Source organism: Macaca thibetana, chromosome 14 (genome assembly GCF_024542745.1).
Source record: "Macaca thibetana thibetana isolate TM-01 chromosome 14, ASM2454274v1, whole genome shotgun sequence".
NCBI lineage: Eukaryota > Metazoa > Chordata > Mammalia > Primates > Cercopithecidae > Macaca > Macaca thibetana.
In genome coordinates, this window is record NC_065591.1 from 17,937,796 (window position 1) to 17,964,708 (window position 26,913).

General features: G+C 46.4%; 2 protein-coding genes across 8 annotated transcripts in view; one reads left to right on the plus strand and one right to left on the minus strand.

Moving 5' to 3' along the window:
* PTPMT1 (protein tyrosine phosphatase mitochondrial 1) overlaps positions 1–26,913 on the minus strand; it is a 212,582-nt gene that overhangs the window by 1,646 nt on the left and 184,023 nt on the right. For 3 of the 5 annotated variants that reach the window (XM_050759198.1, XM_050759197.1, XM_050759200.1), the window contains exons 2-4: positions 5,373–5,589; positions 5,183–5,263; positions 1,224–1,415 (exon numbers count right to left, since the gene is read on the minus strand). In XM_050759198.1, coding sequence (XP_050615155.1) covers positions 1,224–1,415; positions 5,183–5,263; positions 5,373–5,546 — 447 coding nt within the window. In that variant the 5' untranslated portion in view covers positions 5,547–5,589. Of the gene's footprint in view, positions 1–1,223; positions 1,416–5,182; positions 5,264–5,372; positions 5,590–19,095; positions 19,101–26,913 lie in introns of those variants that run through there. The other 2 variants (XM_050759199.1, XM_050759201.1) reach the window with 2 other exon arrangements.
* CELF1 (CUGBP Elav-like family member 1) overlaps positions 6,274–26,913 on the plus strand; it is a 101,967-nt gene continuing 81,327 nt past the window's right edge. For 2 of the 3 annotated variants that reach the window (XM_050759156.1, XM_050759160.1), the window contains exon 1: positions 16,502–16,627. The gene's annotated coding sequence lies outside the window, so the exon portion shown is untranslated. Of the gene's footprint in view, positions 6,293–16,501; positions 16,628–26,913 lie in introns of those variants that run through there. The other variant, XM_050759162.1, reaches the window with a different exon arrangement.

A 26,913-nucleotide genomic window follows, 5' to 3' on the forward strand; every position in this document is an offset into this window, starting at 1 on the left:
TGTGGGAGCCATTTTGTAACTCAGGTTACAAAATGATGATGGACTACAGGGTATATGTTTCTCCTAAATATTTTTAGAGCATCCCACCTGCCAATCATGACAAATTAACAGGCAGAATCTAGTTTGGAGCCTGTTTCCAGAAACTAATATCCAGAACTTGACTCTGGAATACTTGAAGAAACTTGAGTACTATAAAGCTGAAAATGATCATCACTATTATCTACAGTATTGTTCCCTGACATGGTATTAGAACAAGTGTCTAGCCTTTTGCTGGGGTTGAATATCTTTTGCAACTCCATTTTTAGAGTGCCCGCTGTAGCCAGCACTTGATGTAATTTCTTTTTTTTTTTTTTTTTTTTTTTTTTTGAGACGGAGTCTCGCTGTGTTGCCCAGGCTGGAGTGCAGTGGCCGGATCTCAGCTCACTGCAAGCTCCGCCTCCCGGGTTTTTACGCCATTCTCCTGCCTCAGCCTCCCGAGTAGCCGGGACTACAGGCGCCCGCCACCTCGCCCGGCTAGTTTTTTGTATTTTTTAGTAGAGACGGGGTTTCACCGTGTTAGCCAGGATGGTCTCGAACTCCTGACCTCGTGATCCGCCTGTCTCGGCCTCCCAAAGTGCTGGGATTACAGGCTTGAGCCACCGCGCCCGGCCGTAATTTCTTATTTAAACTTCATAATACATTTAGTTTGAGAAAACAGCATTAGGTATCAGTCACTTTTGCTGATCCTCACTGGCAGGCGGCAGAGCCCCAGGTTAGCCTGTCACAAGGCTCAGGTGCTTTCCATCACACCACACCACCTCCCAACAGCCTGAAATCAAGCACACAGCTCCTTCCAACAAGGCCCACCAGTAGACCATGCTATTGAAGTTCTGGAAATCTGCTATAAATGGGACCAGAAAGATTTTTTTTTTTTTTTTTTTTTGAGAGAGGGTTTCACTGTGTCGGCCATGCTGCAGTGCAGTGGCACAAATCATGGCTCACTGCAGCCTCTACCTACCGGGCTCAGGTGATCCTTCCATCTCAGCCTCCCAAGTAGCTGGGACTACAGGTGCACACCACCAAACCGAGCTAACCTTTTGTATTTTTTGTAGAGACGGCTTTGCCATGTTGCCCAGTCTGGTCTCAAACTCCTGGGCTCAAGCCATCCTCCCACTTCAAGCCTCCCAAAATGCTAGGATTGTAAGCATGTACCACGATGCCCAGCCCAGAAAGAACTTTTGTACCTGAATCAGGTATGCTGCCACCATAGTGGCACTCCTGGAGCGCCCAGCCTTACAATGCACGTAGACACACTGGCCCAGCGACTGGTACTTGAGAGCAAATTGTACTCCCTTCTGGAGGTTGTCCAAGGTAGGGATCCCAGTCATGTCTACTGTGCTGAGCCGCAGCTGCTCGACTCCTAGTCTCTTCCACTCCTGGAACCAGGTCCACCAGTATGAAAAAGAATGAAAAAAACCTGATGTGGGTGGGATGATAAGGGGCTCCTAAGAGGCAGCAAAGCAACAGGGAAGTTTCAGGGTTTACTACATTGGGAATACACTGTTTCCTGTTTTCTAAAATAGAAACTCCTTACAGAAATGCTTTTTTTCCCCATTCCGGGTGAGGGCAGAAATGTCTTTAAAATGGCTGGCCTACATAGTTGGTTTTTCATCAAACAGCAGCTATGCTGCTGAGTTAGAATTATGTCCAAGATTTAAAGTGTTCCTTTTCTTTTATTAAGACAGAGTCTCGCTCTGTTGCCCAGGCTGGAGTGCAGTGGTGTGATCTCAGCTCACTGCAACCTCCACCTCCCAGGTTCAAGCGATTCTCCTGCCTCAGCCTCCTGAGTAGCTGGGCCCACAGGCACGCGCCACCAAGCCTGGCTAATTGTATTTTTAGTAGAGACGGGATTTCATCATGTTGGCCAGGATAGTCTCGAACTCCTAACCTCAGGTCATCTGCCCGCCTCAGCCTCCCAAAGTGCTGGGATTACAGGTGTGAGCCACCACACCAGCAGGTAAAGTGTTCTTAAACTACCCTTTGTGTACTTGAATATTTAGCTGCAAAATATTAGCTATATATATTTTAGCTGCAAAAAATTCAGCTGCAAACATCTTAACATTTTATTTCGGCCGGGCATGGTGGCTCACGCCTGTAATCCCAACGATTTATAAGGCTGAGGTGGGCAGATCACCTAAGGTCAGGAGTTCGAGACCAGCCTGGCTAACATGGTGAAACCCTGTCTCTAATAAAAATACAAAAAAATTAGCCAGGCCTGGTGGCGGACGCCTGTAATCCCACCTACTAGGGAGGCTGAGGCAGGAGAATTGTTTAACCCAGGAGAGAGAGGTTGCAGTGAGCAGAGATCACACCATTGTATTCCAGCCTGGGTGACAAGAGAAAAACAACATCTCAAAAAATATACATATTTTATTTTAGAGACACGATCTTGCTATGTCGCTCAGGTCAGAGAGCAGTGGTGTGCAATCATGGCTCCCTGCAGCTTCAAACTCCTAAGCTCAAGCAGTCCTCCCACCTCTGCCTCCTGAGAAGCTGTGACTACAGCTGCACGCCACTGTGCCTCGCTAATTTTGTTATTTTTGTGTGTGGAGATGGGGGTCTCGCTATGTTGCCCAGGCTGGTCTCAATCTCCTATCCTCAAGCCATCCTCCTGTCTCAGCCTCCCAAAGTGTTGGGATTACAGGCATGAGCCACCAGGCCCAGCCAGTGTAACTTTTTTTTGTATAATTTTGGCACCTGTGTAGTGATTCAGCTGCAGATTTGGGGTACAATATTTTGCCAGGGCTTTCTATTTCTCTGTCCATAAGTCTCCTCTTTTTTTACCACTTTTTTTTGAGGAAGCACATGGTAGAAAATAGGGTTATCATTTTAAAATTAAAAGAATGGGCCAGGCGCAAGACTCCGTCTGGAAAACAAAAAAAACAAAAAAAAATTAAATTAGAACAATGCACTGACCTTCATTAGTGCAATGTCATCACTTACAAAGAAGAAATAGGTGGCCAGGTGCAGTGGCTCACGCCTGTAATCCCAGATTTTGAGAGGCCAAGGTGGGTGAATAGCCTGAGGTCAGGAGTTCGAGATGACTCTGGCCAACATGGCGAAACCCTATCTCCACAAAAAATACAAAAATTAGCCAGGCATGGTGGCGGGCACCTGTAATTCCAGCTACTTGGGAGGCTGAGGCAGGAGAATCACTTGAACCGGGAGGCAGACGTTGCAGTGAGCTGAGATTGCACCATTGCACTCTAGCCTGGACAATGGAGTAAGATGTGAGACTCTGTCTCAAAAAAAAAAAAAAAAAAAAGAAGAAATAAGAGAAATAAGGTCTCTGGCAACTGGGCAAACTTTATGCTTTAAGACTTCAGATATCCTCCAGCTACTCTTATTATTAACCTCTTAATAATGAGTATCGGAGACTGTATGGTTCTGAATGAAGGTCAGCTTTTTTTTTTTTTTTTTTTTTTTTTTTTTTTGAGACGGAGTCTCGCTCTGTCGCCCAGGCTGGAGTGCAGTGGCCGGATCTCAGCTCACTACAAGCTCCGCCTCCCGGGTTCACGCCATTCTCCTGCCTCAGCCTCCCCAGTAGCTGGGACTACAGGTGCCCGCCACCTCGCCGGGCTAGTTTTTTGTATTTTTTAGTAGAGACAGGGTTTCACCATTTTGGCCAGACTGATCTCAAACTCCTGACCTCACACGATCTACCCACCTCAGCCTCCCAAAGTGCTGGGATTACAGGCGTCAGAGCTACCACGCCTAGCCAAGTCACAAATATTTCCAGCCAAGTCACAAATATTTTTAAGGTTTCAAAAAATCCTCAGGTTGAAATAATAGTATCTTCATCATGCTATATCAGTAAAACAAATGAGAAAGATAATTGTTTAGTGCTATTAGATGCCAAACACTATAAAGATAGGGCAACATTTTTAATCACATTGTAGATAACATCTTTTTTTTTTTTTTGGGATGGAGTCTCGCTCTGTCGCCCAGGCTGGAGTGCAGTAGCCGGATCTCGGCTCACTGCAAGTTCCGCCACCCGGGTTTACGCCATTCTCCTGCCTCAGCCTCCGGAGTAGCTGGGACTACAGGCGCCCGCCACCTCGCCCGGCTAGTTTTTTGTATTTTTTTAGTAGAGACGGGGTTTCACCGTGTTAGCCAGGATGGTGTCGATCTCCTGACTTCGTGATCCGCCCGTCTCAGGTTCCCAAAGTGCTGGGATTACAGTCTTGAGCCATCGCGCCCGACCAGATAACATCTTCTAATAACCATTGTGGAAGATTCCACAAACAAGCCAGTCACATTTAATGAAAGTTATGCTTTAGGCCTAAACTTCGTTATGAGAGAACTTTGTAGTTCCACCATGATTTCTAACATATGACTAAAAATTCCCCCAAATCAGAGCCAAATTAACTCTACAGTTTATGAAAAATGTGGGGAGGGGGACGTATTAAGGGGGTGCTTTTCTTCTTATAGTTGGCAGGGCCTTCATCTGGAATCGTTAACACTGGGAATGCTGACCCATACTCAGAGCTCAAAGTGCAGAAAGAATGAATGAAATCAGGAAGGCACAGGAAAGTTGCCTTTCAATTTTAGTTTCTGATTTTGTTTACTGAAATAAGAATACATTACATTCGTTCACAAAGGATAAATCAGACTTTGTCAACTTGCACTTTTTTTTCTTTTTTTTTTTGAGACTGTTTCACTCCTGTCGCCCAAGGCTGGGCTGGAATGCAAGATGTCGGCTCACTGCAACCTCCACCTCCCCGGCTCAAGTGATTCTCCTGCCTTAGCCTCCCAAGTAGCTGGGACTACAGGCGCACGCTACCATTCCCGGCTACTTTTTGTATTTTTGTAGAGATGGGGGCCTCGCCATGTTGCCCAGGTTGGTCAGGAACTCCTGGGCTCAAGTGATCTGCCCGCCTCCTCCTCCCGCCTCCCAAAAGTGCTGGGATTACAGGCGTGAGTCACCGCGCCCGGCCCAACTTGAACTTTTAAATAAACGCCTTTCACAGTTTCTAGCCTACCTCCAGGTGCCGTTTAGAGGACCAGACTGGAGGCAAAGCAGCTTGGGACGCCTGGCTCTGGGGCATGATGACCTCCCCCAAACTTCTCTAGCCGTCCCAGGCCCAGGGCGGTGGGCGAGGGGAGCGGGCCCCCGAGCCTGCCCCGCGGCCCGGTCCCTCACCTGTGAAGAGTGGCACAGGAACCTCGTCTCATACTCCTCGTTCATGGTGATCACCCCGCGCACGTTCTCGTCCTGTACCAGCTGCCGAGGCAAAGAGGTGGCTCAGCAAAGACGGTGGAGACCCCAGCGGCCCGACAGAGACGGAACGGCGGGGACGGGGCAGGTGCCCGGGCTCCCCGGCCTGGCTCACCTGGCGCGTCAAGCTCCGCAACGGCAGCGCGCCCAGCAGCACTGTGGGGTCGATGCGGTGGTACCAGTCCCGGTGCGCCCGACCCGGCACCTTCCCGCGGAACAGGGTGTAGAGCAGCGTCGGGTAGAAGAGCACCCGCGCCAGGCCGGCCTCCAGCAGCGCGGTGGCCGCCATCCCGCGCCACCCGGCCCGGCGCAGAGGCGACCCATCGGCCCCCGCGCTCGCGGTCTGGACCCGCGAGAAGAGCAGGCGGGTGCCGGGGCGGGGCTGCCAGCTGCACGAGGCCTCTCGCGGGCTCGCACCGGGTGACGGCGGGCTGGCCTGGAGCTCCCGGGGCGGGCCGCGGGGCTCTGGAGGAGGGCCCGGCGGTCTCGGGGGAGGGACCGAGAACTCCTGGGCGGGAAACTGGAACCCCGGCCAAGGGAGAGCGCGTCGCGGGCCAGACACGTGTGAGCCCCGTAGCGTGGGAAACTGAGGCCCTCGCCTGTGGCCGGTGACCTCCTTCCTCCGAGGGAAGGGGTGTGACCCCAGGGGAGGAGAGCAGGAAGGACACTCCCTCCAACCCTCGACCAGAGAAGGGGGCAGTGACCCTAAGTGCGGGTGTGACCCCACCAAAGGGAAGAAAAGACAAGGAAGAGGCTGTGTGCCAGGTAGCCCTGAAGAGGAGAGTGGAAGGACTTAGAGCTTTGAAACAGAGGAGCTACCTGGGTGAGGGCCTGATCCCAGGGTGAACAGGGGACTTGGGCTGAGGTCGCCTTCCTCCTCCCCTACCCGTCCCAGGGCACGGCTCCCTCCATCATCTGACCAAACAGCAGTGTTTACATAGCAGGAAAAAATAGGAAAATATGCATTATAATGTATTAATATATCATTAAAAAATTATGAAAAGCTCAAATATGAAACCTGCAATCTACAAAAAGGTAAGTAGAATGATTGTAATGCCAGCTATTTACTTTTTTGTTGTTTGTTTGTTTTGAGATGGAGTCTCACTCTGTTGCCCAGGCTGGAGTGCAGTCACACGACCTCGGCTCACTGCAACCTCCACCTCCTGGTTCAAGCGATTCTCCTGCCTCAGCCTCCCGAGTAGCTGGGATTACAGGTGTGTGCCACCACACCCAGCTAATTTTTGTTTTTAGTAAAGATGAGGTTTCACCATGTCAGCCAGGCTGGTCTCGAACTCCTGACCTCAGGTGATCCACCTGCCTCGGCCTCTCAGAGTGCTGGGATTACAGGCATGAGCCACTCGGTGGGCCTATTTATATTTAAATCTTTCCGCCGGGCGCGGTGGCTCAAGCCTGTAATCCCAGCACTTTGGGAGGCCGAGACGGGCGGATCACGAGGTCAGGAGATCGAGACCATCCTGGCTAACACCGTGAAACCCCGTCTCTACTAAAAATACAAAAAACTAGCCGGGCGAGGTGGCGGGCGCCTGTAGTCCCAGCTACTCCGGAGGCTGAGGCAGGAGAATGGCGTAAACCCGGGAGGCGGAGCTTGCAGTGAGCTGAGATCCGGCCACTGCACTCCAGCCCGGGCTACAGAGCAAGACTCCGTCTCAAAAAAAAAATAAAATTAAATTTAAAAAAAAATAAATCTTTCTCTGAAACAGGCATCTGGTGTTTTTTTTTTCTGTTTGTTGTTGTTGAGACAGAGTCTTACTCTGTGGCCCAGGCTGGTGTGCAGTGGCACTATCTTAGATCACTGCAATCTCTGCCTCCCTGGTTCAAGTGATTCTCCTGCCTCAGCCTCCCTAGTAGCTGGGACTACAGGTGTGCACCGTCACTCCTGGCTATTTTTGTTCGTTTGTTTTTGTTTTTGAGACAAAGTCTCGCTCTGTCACCAGACTGGAGAGTACAGTGGCAAGATCTTGGCTCACTGCAACCTCCGCCTCCTGGGTTCAAGTGATTCTCCTGCCTCAGCCTCCCAAGTAGCTGGGATTATAAGCACATGCCACCACTCCCAGCTAATTTTTGTATTTTTAGTAGAGATGGGGTTTCACCATGTTGGCCAGGCTGGTCTCAAACTCCTGACCTTAGGTGATCCATCCCCGTTGGCCTTCCAAAGTGCGGGGATTACAGGCATGAGCCACCCCACCTGGCCCATCTGGTGGTTTTAAAAGATTCATTTTCTTTTCTTTTTTGAGATGTAGTCTCCTTCTGTTGCCTAGGCTGGAGTGCAGTAGCGCCATCTCGGCTCACTGCAACCTTCGCCTCCCGGGTACAAGCAATTCTCCTGCCTCAGCCTCCCCAATAGCTGGGACTACAGGTGCCCACCACTATGCCCGGCTAATTTTTTGTGTGCTTTTAGTAGAGACAGGGTTTGGCCATGTTGGCCGGACTGCTCTCAAACTCCTGACCTCAGGTGATCCATCCGCCTTGGTTTCCCAAAGTGCTGGGATTACAGGCGTGAGCCACCGCACCCGACCTAATTTTAGAATATTTTCATTGCCCTCAAAATAAGCCCCATATCCATTAGCAGAGACACCATTTTCTCCCAATCATCCTCCAGCCTTAGGCAAACACTAACCTACTTTCTGACTCTATAGATTTACATGTTTAGCATGTTTAGGGCATTTCTTCTTTTTACTTTTCTTCTTTTTTTTTTTTTCTAGGAAACAGGGTCTCACTGTCACCTAGACTAGAGCACAGTGGCAGCGTGACCATGACTCACTGTAGCCTTGACCTTTTGGGTACAAGCAATCTTCCCACCTCAGCCTCCCAAGGAGTTGAGACTACAGACGTGTGCCACGATGCCTGGCTAATTTTTTATTATTTGTGGTGATGGGGTCTCACTGTGTTGCCCAAACTGATCTCAGGGCTGGGCACGGTGGCTTACTCCTGTAATCCCAGCACTTTGGGAGGCTGAGGCAGGCAGATCACCAGAGGTCAGGCGTTTGAGACCAGCGTGGTCAACATGGAGAAACCCCATCTCTACTAAAAACATACAAAAATTAGCCAGGTATAATAGTGGGCGCCTGTAATCCCAGCTACTCGGGAGGCTGAGGCAGGAGAATCACTTGAACCCGGGAGGCAGAGGTTGTGATGAGCTGAGATCACGCCACTGCACTTCAGCCTGGGTGACACCATGTCAAAAACAAAACAAAACAAAACAAAGTGATCTTGAATTCCTGGGCTCAAACAATCCTCCCGATTTGGCCTCCCAAAGTACTGGGATTATAGGTCTGAACTACTGTGTCTAGCCTAGTGTATTTCAAATAAATGGAGTCATACAATATGTGTTCTTTGTATCTGGCTTCTTTTTTTTTTTTTTTTTTTTTTTTTGAGATAGAGTTTCACTCCTGTTCCCCAGGCTGGAGTGCAATGGTGTGATTTTAGCTCACTGCAACCTCCACCTCCTGGGCTCAAGCAATTCTCCCACCTCAGCCTCCTGAGTAGCTGGGACCACAGGTGCGCACCACCACACCTGGTGGCAAATTTTTGTATTTTTGGTAGAGATGGGCTTTCACCATATTGTCCAGGTTGATCTCGAACTACTGGACTCAAGTGATCTTCCTGCTTCAGCCTCTCGAAGTGCTGGCATTGCATGCGTGAGCCACCCCACCCTTTTTTTTTTTTGAGATGGAGTTTCATTCTTGTCGCTCAGGCTGGAGTGCAATGGCATGATCTCAGCTCACTGCAACCTCCGCCTCCCAGGTTCAAGCAATTCTCCTGCCTCAGACTCTCTAATAGCTGGGATTACAGGCATGCACCACCACTCCCAACTAATTTTATATTTTTAGTAGAGACGGTTTCTCCATGTTGGTCAGCCTGGTCTCGAATTCCCGACCTCAGGTGAACTGCCCGCCTGGGCCTCCCAAAGTGCTGGGATTACAGGTGTTAGCAACTGCATGTGGCCTTTTTTTGTTTTTCTTTTTGTTTTCCTTTTTTTCAGACGGAGTCTCTCTGTTGCCCAGGCTGGAGTACAATCTCGACTCACTGCAAGCTCCGCCTCCCGGGTTTACACCATTCTCCTGCCTCAGCCTCCTGAGTAGCTGGGACTACAGGCGCCCGCCACCACATCTGGCTAATTGTTTGTATTTTTAGTAGAGATAGGGTTTCACTGTCTTAGCCAGGATGGTCTCAATCTTCTGACCTCATGATCCGCCCATCTCAGCCTCCCATAGTGCTGGGATTACAGGTGTGAGCCACCACACCCAGCCTTTTTTTCTTAATAGATATCTCTTTGCTTAGAGATATCTGTCTTATGCTTAGAATGTTTTCAAGGATCGTCCATGTTGTAGCAAGTATCAGACTGTCCTTCTTTCTATTGCCAAATATTTCAATATATGGACAGACCACATGTTTTTATCCGTTTATCAGTTGATGGACATTTGAGTTGTTTCCATTTTTGGCTATGTTGAACAATGCTGCTGGGAACATCTGCATACAACTTCTGGACATAGGTTTTCATTTCTTTTGTATATTTGACTAATCATGGAATTATAAGGTTATAGAGTATTACTATGTTTAACCTTTAGAAGAACTGTCAGTTTTCCAAAGTGACTGCACCTTTTTGCATTCCCACCAGGAGAGTATGGAGGGTTCCAATGTTGCCATGCCACATGGTCGCCAACACTTATTATCTGTCTTTCATTATAGCCATTTTAGTGGGTGTGGTGTCTCTTTGTGGAATAAACTTTTTTTTTTTGAGACGGAGTCTCGCTTTGTTGCCCAGACTGGAGTGCAGTGGCGTGGTCTTGGCTCATTGCAAGCTCTGCCTCCTGGGTTCACGCCATTCTCCTGCCTCAGCCTCCCGAGTAGCTGGGACTATGGGCGCCCGCCACCACGCCCGGCTTATTTTTTGTATTTTTGGTAGAGACGGGGTTTCTCCGTGTTAGCCAGGATGGTCTCAATCTCCTGACCTCGTGATCCACCCGCGTTGGCCTCCCAAAATGCTGGGATTACAGGCCTGAGCCATTGCGCCCGGCCAGGAATAAACTTTTAAATGTGGAATAATTTAGATGCACAGAAAGGTTTTAAAAATAGTACTGAGAGTCCATTATGTCCTTCCCCCTCCAATGTTAACATTTTTTTTGGTAACAGCTTTATTGAGGTATAATGCATATGCCTTATCACCCTCCTAACTATACAATTCAGTGTTTATTAATATACTCACAGGGTTGCACAACCATCACCAATATCTAATTTTAGAAAATTTCATCATCCCTAAAAGAAATCCTATACCCATTAGCAATCACTCCCCATTCCCTCATTACCTGACAACCACGAATTGACTTTCTGTCTCAGTGGACCTGCCTATTCCAAACATTTCATATACATGGATCATACAACATGTGGTCTTTGTATATTCATGTACACATATTGATAAAAGTCATTATAACTATATAATATTATAACTAGAAAATGTTTTGTTTTTTGTTTTTGAGACAGAGTCTCACCCTGTCACCCAGGCTGGAGTGCAGTGATGTGTACATTATATAATATGTATATTATATGATATGTATATTATATATGATATGTATATTATAAATTATATGTGTTATATGTTATATGTATATTATATATAATATGCATATGTATATTATATATAATATGCATATTATATATGTATATTATATATTGTATGTACATTATATATGTATATTATTGTATATCATATGTATATATTATATAGTATGCATGTTATATATTATATAGAATGCATATTATATATAGAATGCATTATATATTACATATAGTATGTATATTATACATTATATATAGTGTGTATATTATATATTTTATATACATATAAAATCAGAAAGTCTGCATTTTGGTAAAATAATGGATCTAGTTAATAGCCATCAATGGATAAAAGCATTAGATGAAACACTTATAGGAAACTTGACCACAGAGGGATCAGGCTGAGGCCACCTCAACCACGGATGAGTCTGTGTCACTAAAAACAGGACAGACAACCTGACGTCATAGGCTATAGGCCTCCAGATGTGATGCAGCGCGATGCTTGCAGCACCACCTGAATATAACCAGGCCTTAAGAGTTTTCTTTCTGGCCAGGCGCGGTGGCTCACACCTATAATTCCAACACTTTCGGAGGCTGAGGCGGGCAGATCACCTGAGGTTAGGAGTTCAAGACTAGTCTGGCCAACATGGAGAAACCCTGTCTCTACTAAAAATACAAAAAATTAGCTGGGCATGGTGGTGGGTACAGGTAATCCCAGCTACTCGGGAGGATGAGGCAAGAGAATTGCTTGAACCCGGGAGGCGGAATTTGCAGTGAGCTGATACTGCACCATTGCACTCCAGCCTGGGAACAAGAGTGAAATTCCGTCTCAAAAAAAAAAGAGTTTTCTTTTTTTCTTTTAGAGACAAGGGCAGGGCGAGGTGGCATGTGCCTGTAAGTCCCAACTACTCGGGAGGCTGAGGCAGGGGAATCACTTGAGTCCAGAAGTTCTGGGCTATAGTGCACTATGTCAATCAGGTGTCTGCACTAAGTTCAGCATCAACATCATGACCTCCAGAGAGTGGGGGACCACCAGGTTACCTAAGCAGTGGTGAACCATTTCAGGCTGGAAATGGAACAGGTCAAAAATCTCATGCTGATCTGTAGTGGAATCATGCCTGTGAAAAGTCACTGCACACGAGCCTGGGCAATATAGCAAGATCTTGTCTCTTTAAAAAGAAAAACAGGCCGGTCATGGTGGCTCACGCCTGTAATCGCAGCACTTTGTAAGGCCAAGGCGGGCGGATCACGGTGTCAGGAGATTGAGAGTATCCTGGCTAACACGGTGAAACCCCGCCACTACTAAAAATACAAGAAATTAGCCAGGTTTAGTGGCATGCACCTGTAGTCCCAGCAACCCAGGAGGCTGAGGCAGGAGAATCGCCTGAACCTGGGAAGGGGAGGTTGCAGTGAGCCAAGATTGTGCCACTGCACTCCAGCCTGGGCCACAGAGCCAGACTCCGTCTCAAACAAAAACCAAAAAACAAACAAAAAAAACCAAGAAAGAAAAGTAAATAGGCCAGGCGCGGTGGCTCCCAGCACTTTGGGAGGCTTAGGTGGGTGGATCACCTGAGGTAAGGAGTTCAAGGCCAACCTGACCAACATGGCAAAACCCTGACTCTACTAAAAATACAAAATTACCCAGGCATGGTGGCGCATGCCTGTAATCCCAGCTACTCCGGATCTGAGGCAGCAGAATCGCTTGAATCTGAGAGGCAGAGGTTGCAGTGAGCCAAGGTGGCGCCACTGCACTCCAGCATGGGCAACAGAGCGAGACTCCGTCTCAAAAAAAAAAAAAATTAATAATAAATAAATAAATAAAAACCAAATGGAGACAGGGTCTTACTCTGTTGCCTAGGCTGGAGTGCAGTGTCATGATCATAGCTCACTGCAACCTGGAACTCCTGGGCTGAAGGGGTTCTCCTACCTCAGCTTCTTAAGAAGCTGGAACTGCAGATGTGCATGCCACCATGCCAGGCTAACATTTTTAAATTTTTTATTTATGTGGAGATGGTGTCTTGTTATGTCGCCTGGGCTGGATTTGAACTCCTGGCCTCAAACAGTCCTCCTGCCTTGCCCTCCAAGGTAGCTGGGATTATGGGAGTAAGCCATCATGCCTGGCTATCATCATTTCCTCTATAATTATTTCTCTATTGTTATATGGCTATGAATGAACTATAATTTATCAGTCTCCTTTTATATCAAATTTTATGCTGTTTAAACAATGTTATGGCCAGGTGTCATGGCTCATACCTGTAATCCCAAAACTTTGGAAGGCCGAGTGGGGAGGGTCGCTTGAGCTCAAGAGTTTGAGACCAGCCTGGGCAACATAGTGAGACCCCTGTCTCTACAAAAGAAAAAAAATTAGTTGGACATGGTGGCACACACCTGTGATCTCAGCTACTCACAAGGCTCAGGTGGAAGGATCGCTTGAACCCAGGAGTTCAAGGTTGCAGTGGCTATGATAGCACCACTACACTCCAGGCTGGGTGACAGAGCAAGACCCTGTGTCTAGAAAAATAAAAATAAAAAATAAAACATGTTACAGTCTCTGCCATTATCCATGAATCTTTCCTTAGGATAAATTCCTAGAAAGGTATGTAAAAGTTCAGATTCCTCTAGGCAGATTACCTGAACTTTACTCCCTCCACCACTTGGAGAAGTCTATTTCTCTGCACTCTTACTAACACTGGCTTTTTTTTTTTTTTTTTTTTTTTGAGACGGAGTCTTGCTCTGTCGCCCAGGCTGGAGTGCAGTGGTTCGATCTCGACTCACTGCAACCACTATCTCCCAAGTTCAAGCGATTCTTTCTCAGCCTCCTGAGTAGCTGGAACTACAGGCACCTGCCATCATGCCCGGCTGATGTTTGTATTTTTCAGTAGAGACAGGGTTTTGCCACGTTGGCCAGGCTGGTCTTGAACTCCTGACCTCAGGTAATCCATCTGCCTCGGCCTCCCCAAGTGCTAGGATTACAGGCATGAGCTACTGCGCCTGGCCAACACTGGCTTTTTAAAAAAATAAATCTTAATCTATTTGTAAGGCAAAACATGAAACAGGAAGCTTTACATACTGTTAAATCTCACACTAGGCTTTTTTTTTTTTTTTTTTTTGTATTTGGACTGTTTAGCATTTTGTCTATGCTGCTGAAACCTTTTGAAGTTACAAAATCTATTTGCGTTCTTCATGTAATTGTTCTTCCCCCCAACCTTGGGCTAACAGGCTGTGGCCTTCCTCGGTAACTCAATGCAAGAGTGATATTAATACCTTGCAAGTTCCTCCCTTGCAAATGGGAGCCCTAAGTCAAGGTGCAGATAGAATAGGAAAAAGCTTCTGGTTGCTCTTCAAGAAGTATCTATTGAGTTAGATACAATGAAAAGCAACGGCGATATTAGGAGAATAACAAGATGGGTATGGAAAAGTTTCTAGTTGCTCTTCAAGAAATATTTATTGAGTCAGATACTGTGAAAAGCACTGGAGATATAACAAGATGGGCGTGGTGCCTGTCCTTATTTAGCTCATGGACAGGTTCCAAGAAGCTTCTAAAGGCTGAACATTTCATTCCTTTTCCATACCTGGCACTTAGATATACCTATTAATTAAGTCAACAATATTTATTCAGCATGTACTATGGATTAGGCATTATCGAGGCCCTGAGGATAGAGCAGTGAAATAAAACAGACAAAACCTCTATCCTCATGAAGTTTACCTTTTGGTTTACCTTCTGGGCTACTGTCAATAAAACAAGTAAAATATGTAAGTACAAAATATACTGTGAGGCCAGGTGCAGTGGCTCACGCCTGTAATCCCAGCACTTTGAGAGGCAGAGGCAGGCAGAACACTTGCAGTCAGGAGTTTGAGTCCAGCCTGGCCAACATGGTGAAACCCTGTCTCCACTAAAAATACAAAAATTAGTCAGGCGTGGTGACGGGCGCCTGTAAGCTACTTGGGAGGCTGAGGCAGGAAAATTGCTTGAACCTGGGATGTGGATGTTGCAGTGAGCCGAGATTGCACCACTGCACTCCAGCCTGGGTGACAAGAGCAAGACTGTCTCAAAAAAAAAAAAAAAAAAAAAAAAAAAACCAACCCAAAAAAACAAAACAAAACTGTGTTAGATAATGATAAGTGTTTTGGATAAAAATGAAAGTGGGATTGAAAGCATGGGGGTGTGTGTATGTGTGTGCATAGTGTGCATACGTATGCCATGCATGTGAGCAATGTAAAATAGGGTGCTCAGGGAAAAGTGGACTAAGAAGGAGACACTTAAGTCAAAGTCTGAAGGAGATGAGGAAGTGAGCCATGTGGATATCCACATGATTCTATGGAGCACAAAAGGAGACAGATTCTCTGCTTGAAACATTTCTATAACCTATAGGAGGAAATATATGGTAATATTTTTGACAACATTCTGTAAGCTATAATGGTCTATAAATACAGAATGTTTTCAGTCAATTACACATAAAACTATTAACAAGAACAAGATCATATTATCAGCATTATGAATGTATATAAAACTACCCAGTACAATTAGGGAATATGATCATGTACAATTTAAGGACTAAACGGTACCAGAAAAACTGTGGTTAGTTTTTTTTTCCCCTCCAAAGGCGACAGAGGAAAACTCTTGAGGCCTTGAGGCTTCTGCTTGGAAGCCCACTTGTTTGTGGTAAGGTAGGATATAATCAGTATTTGTGGGTATAAAAAAATTATATTCTCTGGGAAGCCAGATGATGTTACAGAGAAACCATCCCATGAGTTATTTGCATGTTGATGGGGCCAAAAGCTTCCAGAACAAAGTTTTGTTAACCTGCATTTAACTGCCTCACAAGGTCTGGAACCTACGTAATAAACATTGGCTCAAACAACAACAAACTGTACTGCTTGCGTTCTATCTACACCCAGGGATTCCTGAGTAACTCGGGAGGAAGTCTTTAAAGACCTAACCTGAGTTGTTAAGAAAATATATATACATTTTTTTTTTCTGGGAAAAGCAGGTTATGGCTGAGCAATCGGTCTCTTAATAGAATCTTTGTGAACTTCCTGATGTCGCAGCGATCGTTGCCAGGTTGTGCGTTCACACTGATTATCTTGCTAAAAGGCACTCCCTGCACTTGGAACACACATATCCACATCCCAGCAAAGAAGGAAGGCCTGGATGCTGTTGCTTATCTGTTGGGGCAAAAAGGGGCGTGCCATGTGCCCAACGCTGGCCAAGCACCAGTCACTCCTTCACTCATCCATTTATTCAACAAATATCTTATTATGCTCCTACTCAGTGCCCAGTAGAGGTGCCTCCTTGCCCACCAGGGTCATCTAGCGCTCCTGTGGGTGCGGTGGGCGGAGTCAAGAACTTGATTCCCAGGCCTGGCTCTTCCCTCCAGTAGGGCTCGGAGACAAAGAGATGTGCCCCTGCAGCTCCCTCGGCTGAGGGCTCCGCCCGCGGCCCCAGGGGCTTAGGCGCGGCAGCTCCTCCACTTCCCCGCCCGAGGGGGCGCTGCAGTGCCCGACGCTCGGCCCGCCCCTACGCCGCGCTCCGCTCGCATCTGCGCTGCGGGCGGCACCGCGGTGATACGTTCCCCTTCGTCGCGCTCCCCCTCCTCCTCCGCCCTCCCCGCCGGTGGTAGGTGCCGGAAGTGCCGCCATTTTGGGGTGTTCTGCTCTGGCGGCAGCGGCGGCAGCGGCGGCGGGACGCGGAGGCTCCCCCGGGATTCGGCCTCAGCAGCGAGGCGGCGGCGGCGGCGGCGGCTGCGGAGGCGCAGGTAGCAGCTGAGGCAGCGGCGGGCTCAGGTGCAGCCGCTGGTGAGTGCTGCGGGCGCAGGATAACGGGCCGCGAGAGGGAGGGAGGGAAAGAAGGCAAGAGGGAGGCGCCGCGGGGCGGGTCCGGTTCGGGAGGCCGCGGGTCACAGGGCCCTCCGGGCGCGGCCTCTCCTCGTTCTCTGCGTCCTGGGGCAGGGCTGCGATCTCCTCCTGCATGTCGGGGTCCCAGGCTCCCCGGGTCCTGTCGGGCTTGCCCGGCGCGTGCCCCCGCGCCCTGGGAGACCCGCCCTCCTCGTGGCCTTGCTTCTTCTCCCCGCGCCCTTTACCTTCACCCTCTGGGCTCAAAGGCCTCATTCCCTACCCAGTGCCAGCTCCGTTTTCCTCCTCTTTCTGGCTGCCGTGCTGGACCCAGGCTTCCTGCCCGGGACACCCCATCTCTGCCCCTGTCGCCTCACGTGTTCTTGGTGTTCACCACTGTGGGTACCGAAGGGTCTCCGCCCCTAAAAGGCAGCGCTTTTCTGGAGCCTCGAGAGCCGCTCGTTTCTCGCCCTAGATCCGCTAGGGCCTTGGCTTGCCCTCCCCCCACATCAGGTGCTCACCCTGTCGTGGCCTAGTAGCTGGGCAGGAATCTCGCACCCGGGAGCGCGGGGAACACATTAAAGCGCTTTCTTCGCTAGGGAACAGGCTTTGAATTTAAAACCGGTGGTGTCTTGGTTGTGGTCCTTCGGGCAGGATGTTGTTTTAGTTCTCGGAGACCATTGCACATGCACCAAGGAGCTTCTCATTGGTTTAGGCTCATACCCATAGTTGAGGGTAATGTGGTGAGATTTGGATTGGAATCTGTTTCCGCAAAATGGAATCTCTTTCTCGCCAGGAGAGAGCTGTAGGTTTATTACCTTCGAGTAAAAAGACTGTATAATAGTTTTAAGGAGCATGAAATGCTTTATAATGTGTGCAGTGTAAGAGGTTACGAATACTCAATCTTTTACAGGAACTTCATTTTTTTTTTTTTTTTTTAAGACGGAGTTTCGCCCTTGTTGCTTAGGCTGGAGTGCAGTGGCGCGATCTCGGCTCACTGCAACCTCCCCAGGTTCAAGCGATTCTCTTGCCTCAGCCTCCCAAGTAGCTGGGATTACAGGCATGCGCCACCACTCCCGGCTAATTTTTGTATTTTTAGTAGAGACGGGGTTTCACCATGTTGATCAGGCTAGATGTTCCCGAACTCCTGACCTCGGGTGATCCACCCGCCTCCCAAAGTGCCGGGAGTACAGGCGTGAGCCACCGCGTCCGACCGACCGGAACTTCACCTTTTGAAGGTCTTTTCACTGTCTTTGATTACCCGTGAATTGGGAAGGCTTTAATTGCATGCTTTCCCCTTGCCCACAAGTGTAGTTTCTCTCTAAGTGCTATGGAAGTTTCAGCCTCTCCATTAATCCTTGGTGAGAATGAAGGCGTCTCCATATAGAATCACCCTTTCTGTTTTAGCATTAATGAGTCCACTTAGAAAATCATGGGATTACTATAGCGTGCACAAACTGTTGCTACGGTGATTTTCTTCTCATGCTAATTTTTGTATTCTTCTGGCTTTACTTCCCTAGTATGTGGTTTCTGATGATGAGTTAGCCAAGATTAAAGCAGCACTGTTGGTAAAGCAAAGCTGGAGCTTTCAGCTGTTGCTTTAACCAGGAAGGTTATGGTTCCCCTAGTGGTTCTTTTCTCATGACAGTCCACCACCTGTTTCCATTAAGAATGGCCTTAGGCCCAGAGCATAGACCTCAACTTCTATTCAGCCATTCATTCTGATCCCTTTAAAGAAAAGAAAACCCAGGGTTTTCTTTAAAGATTGTGCTATCTAGACTTAAGATCTACTAGCAGGAAGGGCTGTTAGAGATGGAATATCTTTTCTAGAACCCGTTCACTTTTTGGATGAAGAAACTGAGGGCCCTAGAAGTTAAGTGACTTACTTGCCCAAGGTTATGGTTTTTTTTTTAAACAATATCATGAGTATAATAATGCAGTCTACCCTTTGAGATGTAATGAAATGGGAAAGGACCCTGACTTGAAGTTAGAACTAGGCCTGGATTGTAATGCTTGCTCTGTCATTTACTAGTTATACAACCTTGGCAAGTCACTCAACTGTTCTGCTCCTCAGTTTATTCTCACCTGCAAAATGAAAGAAACAGCATCTGTCTCACATGGTATTAGTTCAGCTTCTGTAATATGGTGAAATACCCATGATGTAATAGGCAGACAGTGAAGTTTTTAGCCAAAATGATTTATTTTTCTAAAGATTTCCATGTATTTTTCTTAATACAGAAGTTACAGATTCATTATAAAAAATACATATAAGTCAAAAAAGGAAGAAACTCACCCATAGTGTCACCACTCAGAGATGATTGTTAAATATTGGGTCTTTATCTTGCCCATCATTTTTATATGCTACAGAAATGCCTATTTTCGCAAAACAGGCTTATCCTAGTCACAGTTTTGTGATGTGGGTCCAGTCCCAACCCCCCAGCCCCGACCCCGCCATGGAGTCTTACTCTGTCACTCATACTGGAGTGCAGTGGTGTGATCTCAGCTCACTGCAACCCTGCCCGCCGGGCTCAAGCAATTCTCCTGCCTCAGCCTCCTGGATAGCTGGTATTACAGGCACTTGCCACTGCGCCCAGATAGTTTTTGTATTTTTAGTAGAGATGGGGTTTCACCATGTTGGCCAGGCCCATCTAGAACTCCTGACCTCAGGTGATTTGCCCATCTCAGCCTCCCAAAGTACTGGGATTATAGGCGTGAACTACCATGCCTGGCATTTATTTATTTATTTATTTATTTATTTATTTATTTATTTTTGTAGAGACAGGGTGTCACTGTTTTGCCCAGGCTGGTTTTGAACTTCTGAATAAAGATGTGAGCCACTGAGCCTGGCCTACATGTTAAAATTGTGGTTAAAAACACAAAATTGGCTGGGCGCGGTGGCTCACGCCTGTAATCCCAGCACTTTGAGAGGCCGAGGCGGGCGGATCACGAGGTCAGGAGTTCGAAACCAGCTGGCCAATATGGTGAAACCCCGTCTATACTAAAAATACCAAAATTAGCCAGGTGCAGTGGCATGTGCCTGTAGTCCCAGCTACTTGGGAGGCTGAGGCAGGAGAATCGCTTGAACCTGGGAGGTGGAGGTTGCTGGGAGCTGAGATTGCGCCACTGCACTCCAGCCTGGGCGACAAGGCAAGACTCTGTATCAAAAAAAAAAAAAAAAAGACTCACAACATTTACTAACTTAGTCATTTTTAAGTGTTCTGTGACGTTAAGTACATTCACACTGTTGGAAAACAGATCTGTGAGTTTTTCATTTTGCATATCTAAAACTCTATACCTGTTAGACAACAGCTCCCCTTTTCCCCTTCCCACTAGCCCCTGGTAACCATTATTTGTGTTTCTACGATTTTGACCACTTTAGATAACATCATGTAAGTGGTCATGTCTGGTTTTTGTGACAGACTTATTTCACTTAGTGTAATGTCCTGAAGACTCATCCATGTTGTACTATGTGACCGGATTTATTTCCTTTTTAAGGCTAATACTTCATTGTGTATATATATATCATGTTTATGGACTGCATCCACTAATGGACTTTTGGGTTGCAGCTACCTCCTGGCTATTGTGAATAGTGCTGCTGTGACTGTGTGTGCAAATAGGTATTCCAGCCTCTGGAACAGTATCATTTGTTTTGGATATATACTCCAAAGTGGGATTGCTGGATGAAGTGATCATTCTGTTTTTAATTTTTATTATTTTGAAAGAATGCAGTCCACTGGAATAGTTTTTTTTATTTTTATTTTTTTAAGAACCCCTATACTGCTTTCTATAGAAGTTGCACCATTTTACAGTCTCACCAGTAGTACCCAAGGGTTCCAGTTTCTCCACATCCTCACCAATCTTTTTTTTTTTTTTTTTTTTTTTTTTTTTGGTGGCCATCTTAATGGGTGTGAGACACCTCACTGTGGTAGTTTTTATTTGTATTTCTCTGCTGACTAGTGATGTTGAGCATCTTTTTGTATGCTTGGCCATTTATATATTATCTTTGGAGAAATGTCTGTTCAAGGCCATTTCCCAGTTCTTAATCAAGTTTTTTGGGTTTTGTATTGTTGAATTATAGACGTTCTTTATATTTCCTGGATTTTTTTTTGAGACGGAGTCTCGCTCTGTTGCCCAGGCTGGAGTGCAGTGGCGTGATCTCTGCTCACTGCAGCCTCCACCCGCTGGGTTCTAGCGATTCTCCTGCCTCAGCCTCCTGAGTAGCTGGGACTACAGTCATGTGCTACCATGCCTGGCTAATTTTTGTATTTTTAGTAGAGAGGGAGTTTCACCATGTTGGCCAGGCTGGTCTTGAACTCCCGACCTCAGGGGATCCCCCCACCTCAACCTCCCAAAGTACTGGGATTACAGGTGTGAGCCACCACACCCAGCCTCTATTTTCTGGATATTAACCCCTTATTAGATAGATGATTTGCAGATATTTTCTCCCATTCCGTAATTTGTCTTTTCACTTTGTTGATTGTATGCTTTGATACACAAAATATTTCATGTTTGATATAGTCCTATTTGTTTATTTCTGGTTTTGTTGCCTGTGCTTTTGGTGTCATATCCATGAAATCATTGTCAAATCCAGTATCATGAAGTTTTTCCCTTATATTTTCTTCTAAGAGTTTTATAGTTTTAGGTCTTACATTTAGGTTGTTTTAACCTTTTTTTTTTTCTCTTTTCTTTAAGACAGAGTCTCACTCTTTCGCCCAGACTAGAGTACAGTGACTCGATCTTGGCTCACTGCAATCTCTGCTGCCCTGGTTCAAGCGATTCTTCTGCCTTAGCCTTCCTAGTAGCTGGGATTACAGGTTCCTGCCACCGTGCCTGGCTAATTTTTGTGTTTTTAGTAGAGACGGGGTTTCACCATCTTGGCCAGGCTGGTCTTGAACTCCTGACTTCGTGATCCACCTGCCTTGGCTTCCCAAAGTGTTGGGATTACAGACATGAGCCACTGCGCCCGGCCCGTTTTAACCCTTTTTAAGTGTGTAATTTAGTGACATTAATTACATTGAGATGTTGTGCAATCATCACTGTGATCTTTCCAAAATGTTTTCATCACCCTAAACAGAACCTCTGTAACCATTAAGCAATAACTCTCAATTTTCCCTTCCCCCCTGCCTCTTGTAGCCTCTAATCTATCTTTGTGTCTGTGAATTTGCTTATTCTAGATATTTCATGTAACTGGAATCGTGTAATACTTGGCTTTTTGTGTCTAGCTTATTTCACTTAGCATGTTGTTTTCAAGGTCCATGCGTCATTTTGTAGTATGTATCAGGACCTAATTTCCTTTTTTGTTTTTTTTTTTTTTTTGAGATGGAGTTTCACTCTTATCGTCCAGGCTGGAGTGCAGTGGCGCGATCTCGGCTCACTGCAACCTCCGCCTCCCGAGTTCAAGCTGCCTCAGCCTTCTGAGTAGCTGGGACTATAGGCATGAGCCACCTAGCCTGGCTAATTTTGTATTTTTAGTAGAGATGGGGTTTCACCATTTTGGCCAGGCCGGTCTCAAACTCCTGACCTCAGGTGATCCACACGCCTTGGCCTCCCAAATTGCTGGGATTACAGGCATGAACCACCGTGCCCGGCCCTGATTTCCTTTTATGGCTGTGTTCCTCTACTTCTTTTTTTTTTTTTTTTTTTTTTTTTTTTTTTTTTTTTTTTGAGTCGGAGTCTCGCTCTGTCGCCCAGGCTGGAGTGCGGTGGCGCGATCTCGGCTCAGTGCAAGCTCCGCCTCCCGGGTTCACGCCATTCTCCTGCCTCAGCCTCCCGAGTAGCTGGGACTACAGGCGCCCACAACCGCGCCCGGCTAATTTTTTGTATTTTTAGTAGAGACGGGGTTTCACCGTGGTCTCGATCTCCTGACCTTGTGATCCGCCCGCCTCGGCCTCCCAAAGTGCTGGGATTACAGGCGTGAGCCACCGCGCCCGGCCTCCTCTACTTCTTGAGGTCAGGAATGTCTCCTTTATTTTTCTGTCCTCTGTTGGAGTTCTATAAAGGTTTAATTGATTATAATTGATGCTCTTCATGTGGATTGCCAATCACAAGAGAGATGTCTACTGACATATTCAAACTTCTTGAAAATACGCATATATCAGCATGTATAATAAAGTAGTCTATAGCGATAATCCGAATCACTGTGTATAGTATTTAAAATTTCTAATCTAGTCAGATTTTCCTATCTTTGAATGTACAGCATTTTCTTTTTTCTTTTTTTCTTTTTGGAGACAGAGTTTCGCTCTTGTTGCCCAGGGTTAAGTGCAATGGTGCAATCTTGGCTCACTGCAACCTCCACCTCCTGGGTTCAAGTGATTCTCCTGCCTCAGCCTCCCAAGTAGCTGGGATTACAGGCATATGCCACCACCCCCAGCTAATTCTTTGTATTTTTAGTAGAGACGGGGGTTTCTCCATGTTGATCAAGCTGGTCTTGAACTCCCGACCTCAGGTGATCCGCCCACCTCAGCCTCCCAAAGTGCTGGGATTACAGGCGTGAGCCACCGTGCCCGGCACAGCATTTTCAAATAATGTGTACTGAAAAATATCACTTGGAGAGGTTAAGAATTGACAAGTTCCTGCCTTTGCTTTATACCTATAATATATGAATGACTTTGTTAGGTGGATCAATTTCTAGGTATTGTATGTTGTGCACAGATAAATTTGTAAATCTGCCATTAATGGCCTAGTTAGGCTAATACTTTCGGGTATGAACATTTCAGAGATATTCATAGGTGCCAGGCACGGTGGCTCACGCCTGTAATCCCAGCACTTTGGGAGGCCAAGGTGGGCAGATTACGAGGTCAAGAGATTGAGACCATCCTGGCCAACGTGGTGAAACCCTGTCTCTACTAAAAATACAAAAATTAGCCGGGTGTGGTGGCACTCACCTGTAGTCCCAGCTACTCAGGAGCGTGAGGCAGGAGAATTGCTGGAATCCGGGAGGCAGAGGTTGCAGTGAGCCGAGATCACGCCACTGCAGTCCAGCCCGCCAATAGAGCGAGACTCTGTCCCAAAAAAAAAAACAAAAAAACTCAAAGGTCTCTCAGTTTGTTCTAGTGTGAAGAAAGTTGGCCAGGCGTGGTGGCTCACACCTGTAATCCCAGCACTTTGGGAGCCTGAGGCAGGCAGATCATCTGAGGTCGGGAGTTCAAGACGAGGCTGACCAACATGGAGAAATGCTGTCTCTACTGAAAATACAAAATTAGCCAGGTATAGTGGTGCATGCCTCTCATCCCAGCTACTTAGGAGGCTGAGGCAGGAGAATCGTTTGAACTAGGGAGGCAGAGGTTGTGGTGAGCCAAGATGGCGCCACTGCACTCCAGCCTGGGCGACAAGAGCAAAACTCCTTTCTCTCCCCGGCGCCCTGCCCCCCCAAAAAAGATACTGAGAGTATCTGTCAATTGCATGAAAGGCCTTTCTCCTATTTTTCTCCCTTAAAAAAAATTAGGGAGGCCGAGGTGGGCGGATCACAAGGTCAGGAGATCGAGACCATCCTGGCTAACACGGTCAAACCCCGTCTCTACTAAAAATACAAAAAATTAGCCAGGCGTGGTGGCGGGCGCCTGTAGTCCCAGCTACAGTCCCAGCTACCCGGGAGGCTGAGGCAGGAGAATGGCGTGAACCCAGGAGGCGGAGCTTGCAGTGAGCTGAGATGGCGCCACTGCACTCCAGCCTGGGTGAGAGTGTGAGACTCCATCTCAGAAAAAAATTTATATATATATATATGAGAGGGACTGGGCATGGTGGTGCATGTGTGTAATCCCAGCACTTTTGGAAGACTGAGGCAGGTGGATTGCTTGAGCCCAGGAGCTTGAGACCAGCCTGGGCAACATAGCTAGACCTCATCTCTACAAAAAATACAAAAATTATTGTATTTTTGTACAAATTTTGTAAAACTTTCGTATAAAAAGAAATAGAAAAAAGGTCTCTGGCAGCTGGGCAAACTTTATGCTTTAAGACTTCAGATTTGCTCTTTGTTATTAATCTCTTAATAATGCTCATTATTAACAATATGTTCCTTACTATTAACATCTTAATAACCTCTTAATAACTTATTATTTACCTCTTAATAATGGGTATTGGAGACTTTATGGCTCTGACTGAAGGTCAATATTTATTTATTTATTTATTTTTGAAATGGAGTCTCGCTCTGTCACCCAGCCTAGCGTGCAGTGGTTCAATCTCAGCTCACTGCAACCTCTTCCTGGAGGGATTCAAGCAATTCTCATGCCTCAGCCTCTCAAGTAGCTGGGATTATAGGTGCCCGCCACCACGTCCAGCTGAGTTTTGTATTTTTAGTAGAGACAGAGTTTCTCCATGTTGGTCAGGCTGATCTCAAATTCCCGACTTCAGGTGATCTGCCCACCTCGGCCTCCCAAAGTGCTGGGATTACAGGCGTGAACTGCTCCACCCGGCCTTAATTTTTGTATTTTTATTAGAGATGGGATTTCGCCACGTTGGCCGTGCTTGGCCAGGCAGATCTCGAACTCCTGACCTCAAGTTATCTGCCTGCCTGGGCCTCCCAGAGTGTTGTGATTACAGGCATGAGCCACTATGTCTGGCCTATTCTTTGATTTTTGATTTTTTTTTTTTTCTTTTTTGAGACTGAGTGTCACTCTTGTTGCCGAGGCTGGAGTGCGGTGGTACCATCTCAGCTCACTGCAACCTCCGCCTCCTGGGCTCAAGCGATTTTCCTGCCTCAGCCTTCCGTGTAGCTGGGATTACAGATATGTGCCACCACACCTGGCCAATTTTGTATTTTTAGTAGTGATGGGGTTTCTCCATGTTGATCAGGCTGGTCTCAAACTCCTGACCTCAGGTGATCTGCCCTCCTCAGCCTCCCAAAGTTGATTGCTATTAATATAATGCTATAGTTACTAGAACACATATACTAGAGTTACAGTACACTGAAATGGTCAAAAGGCAAGTAGAATAGAAATAAGAAAATTTTGATGAAAATCTGGAGAATTAAGTCTTTCTGTAATTGAGAGTTGATTCTTTGATTGTGGAATCCTGAAAATGGAAATGGTTTGAAAGGATGGTGTGACTTGAATGGGCTTTATAAGCACAGCCTGGTAAGGATAACTGACAGCTTGGGACAATGGATTTAGGGTACCACCAGTTTAACATTTCTGGGCGTGTTTTCCTATCTTTAAAGTGGAGATACCAACTCAGAATAGTAATGTGAGGATTAATTGAAGTAACTTATGCTAGGCACCGAACAGTGCCTGATACAGTATTGATAATGCTGTTTATTTTTCCGTGTGTGAAATGGGCATACCATTCACTTGTCTCTTGGGTCAGTAATGCGTTTCAGCCAAATGAAATAAGTAACACAGGTGAAATGCCTAGCAGTGCCATACGTAGATGAGCAGTACCTAGTATATCAATGTTCCTTTTGTTTCCTTTTATGAGTGCGTTTTGTTTTGCATTTTCTTGTGTCTGTTGTGGCTTGAGGGATGAGATTTGTGTGTCTGAAATGCTTTGCTAAACAGGGCATTGTTCCTTGTGGAATACTTGGGTAATATGGTTTCCTGGATTTCATATTCACTGTTTCTACTTTATGTGAGAATCTAGTGTTGGGAGGCTTCTGCGTTCAAAGAAAACTGAAAATTATAAATGAATATATTGGATTTGTAATAGGGGACACCTGGGTCTCTTTGTAGTTTAAAGTGACGAGTTCAGGCGGGGAGGAGGGCTCTAATATTTAGAGTTGTAATGCAGATTTAAGACTTAATCAGTTTTAGCTATTTGCTTTGTAAACTGTATTGTATCAAGAGTCCTTATTTGCCAAAAACAGCTTTCTTTCTTTCTTTTTTTTTTTAGAGATGGGGTGGGGACAGGGGTCCGCGGGTCCACTATATAGCCCAGACTGGTGCAAACTCTTGGGCTCAAGCAGTCCTCCTGCCTCAGCCTCCTGAGTGGTTGGGATTGATTACAGGAGGGCAACATTATGCCTGCCTTGAAGACAGTTTCCTTGATGAGACCTTTGTAAAATAACTTTGACCTTGTTGTAGAATTGGCTTAGAATCTTCTTAAAGTGGAGGTTTCTTTATGGAATTCTATAGTTATTTTTTAACCTCTGCTGTGCTGTGGAGGCCATGAGTATGTATTTGTTTATTTTACACTTCATTAAGTTCCAGATTTGTAAAGTTTTGGGCTTTTTTTTTTTTTGGAGACAGAGTCTCGCTCTGTCGCCCAGGCTGGAGTGCAGTGGCCGGATCTCAGCTCACTGCAAGCTCCGCCTCCCGGGT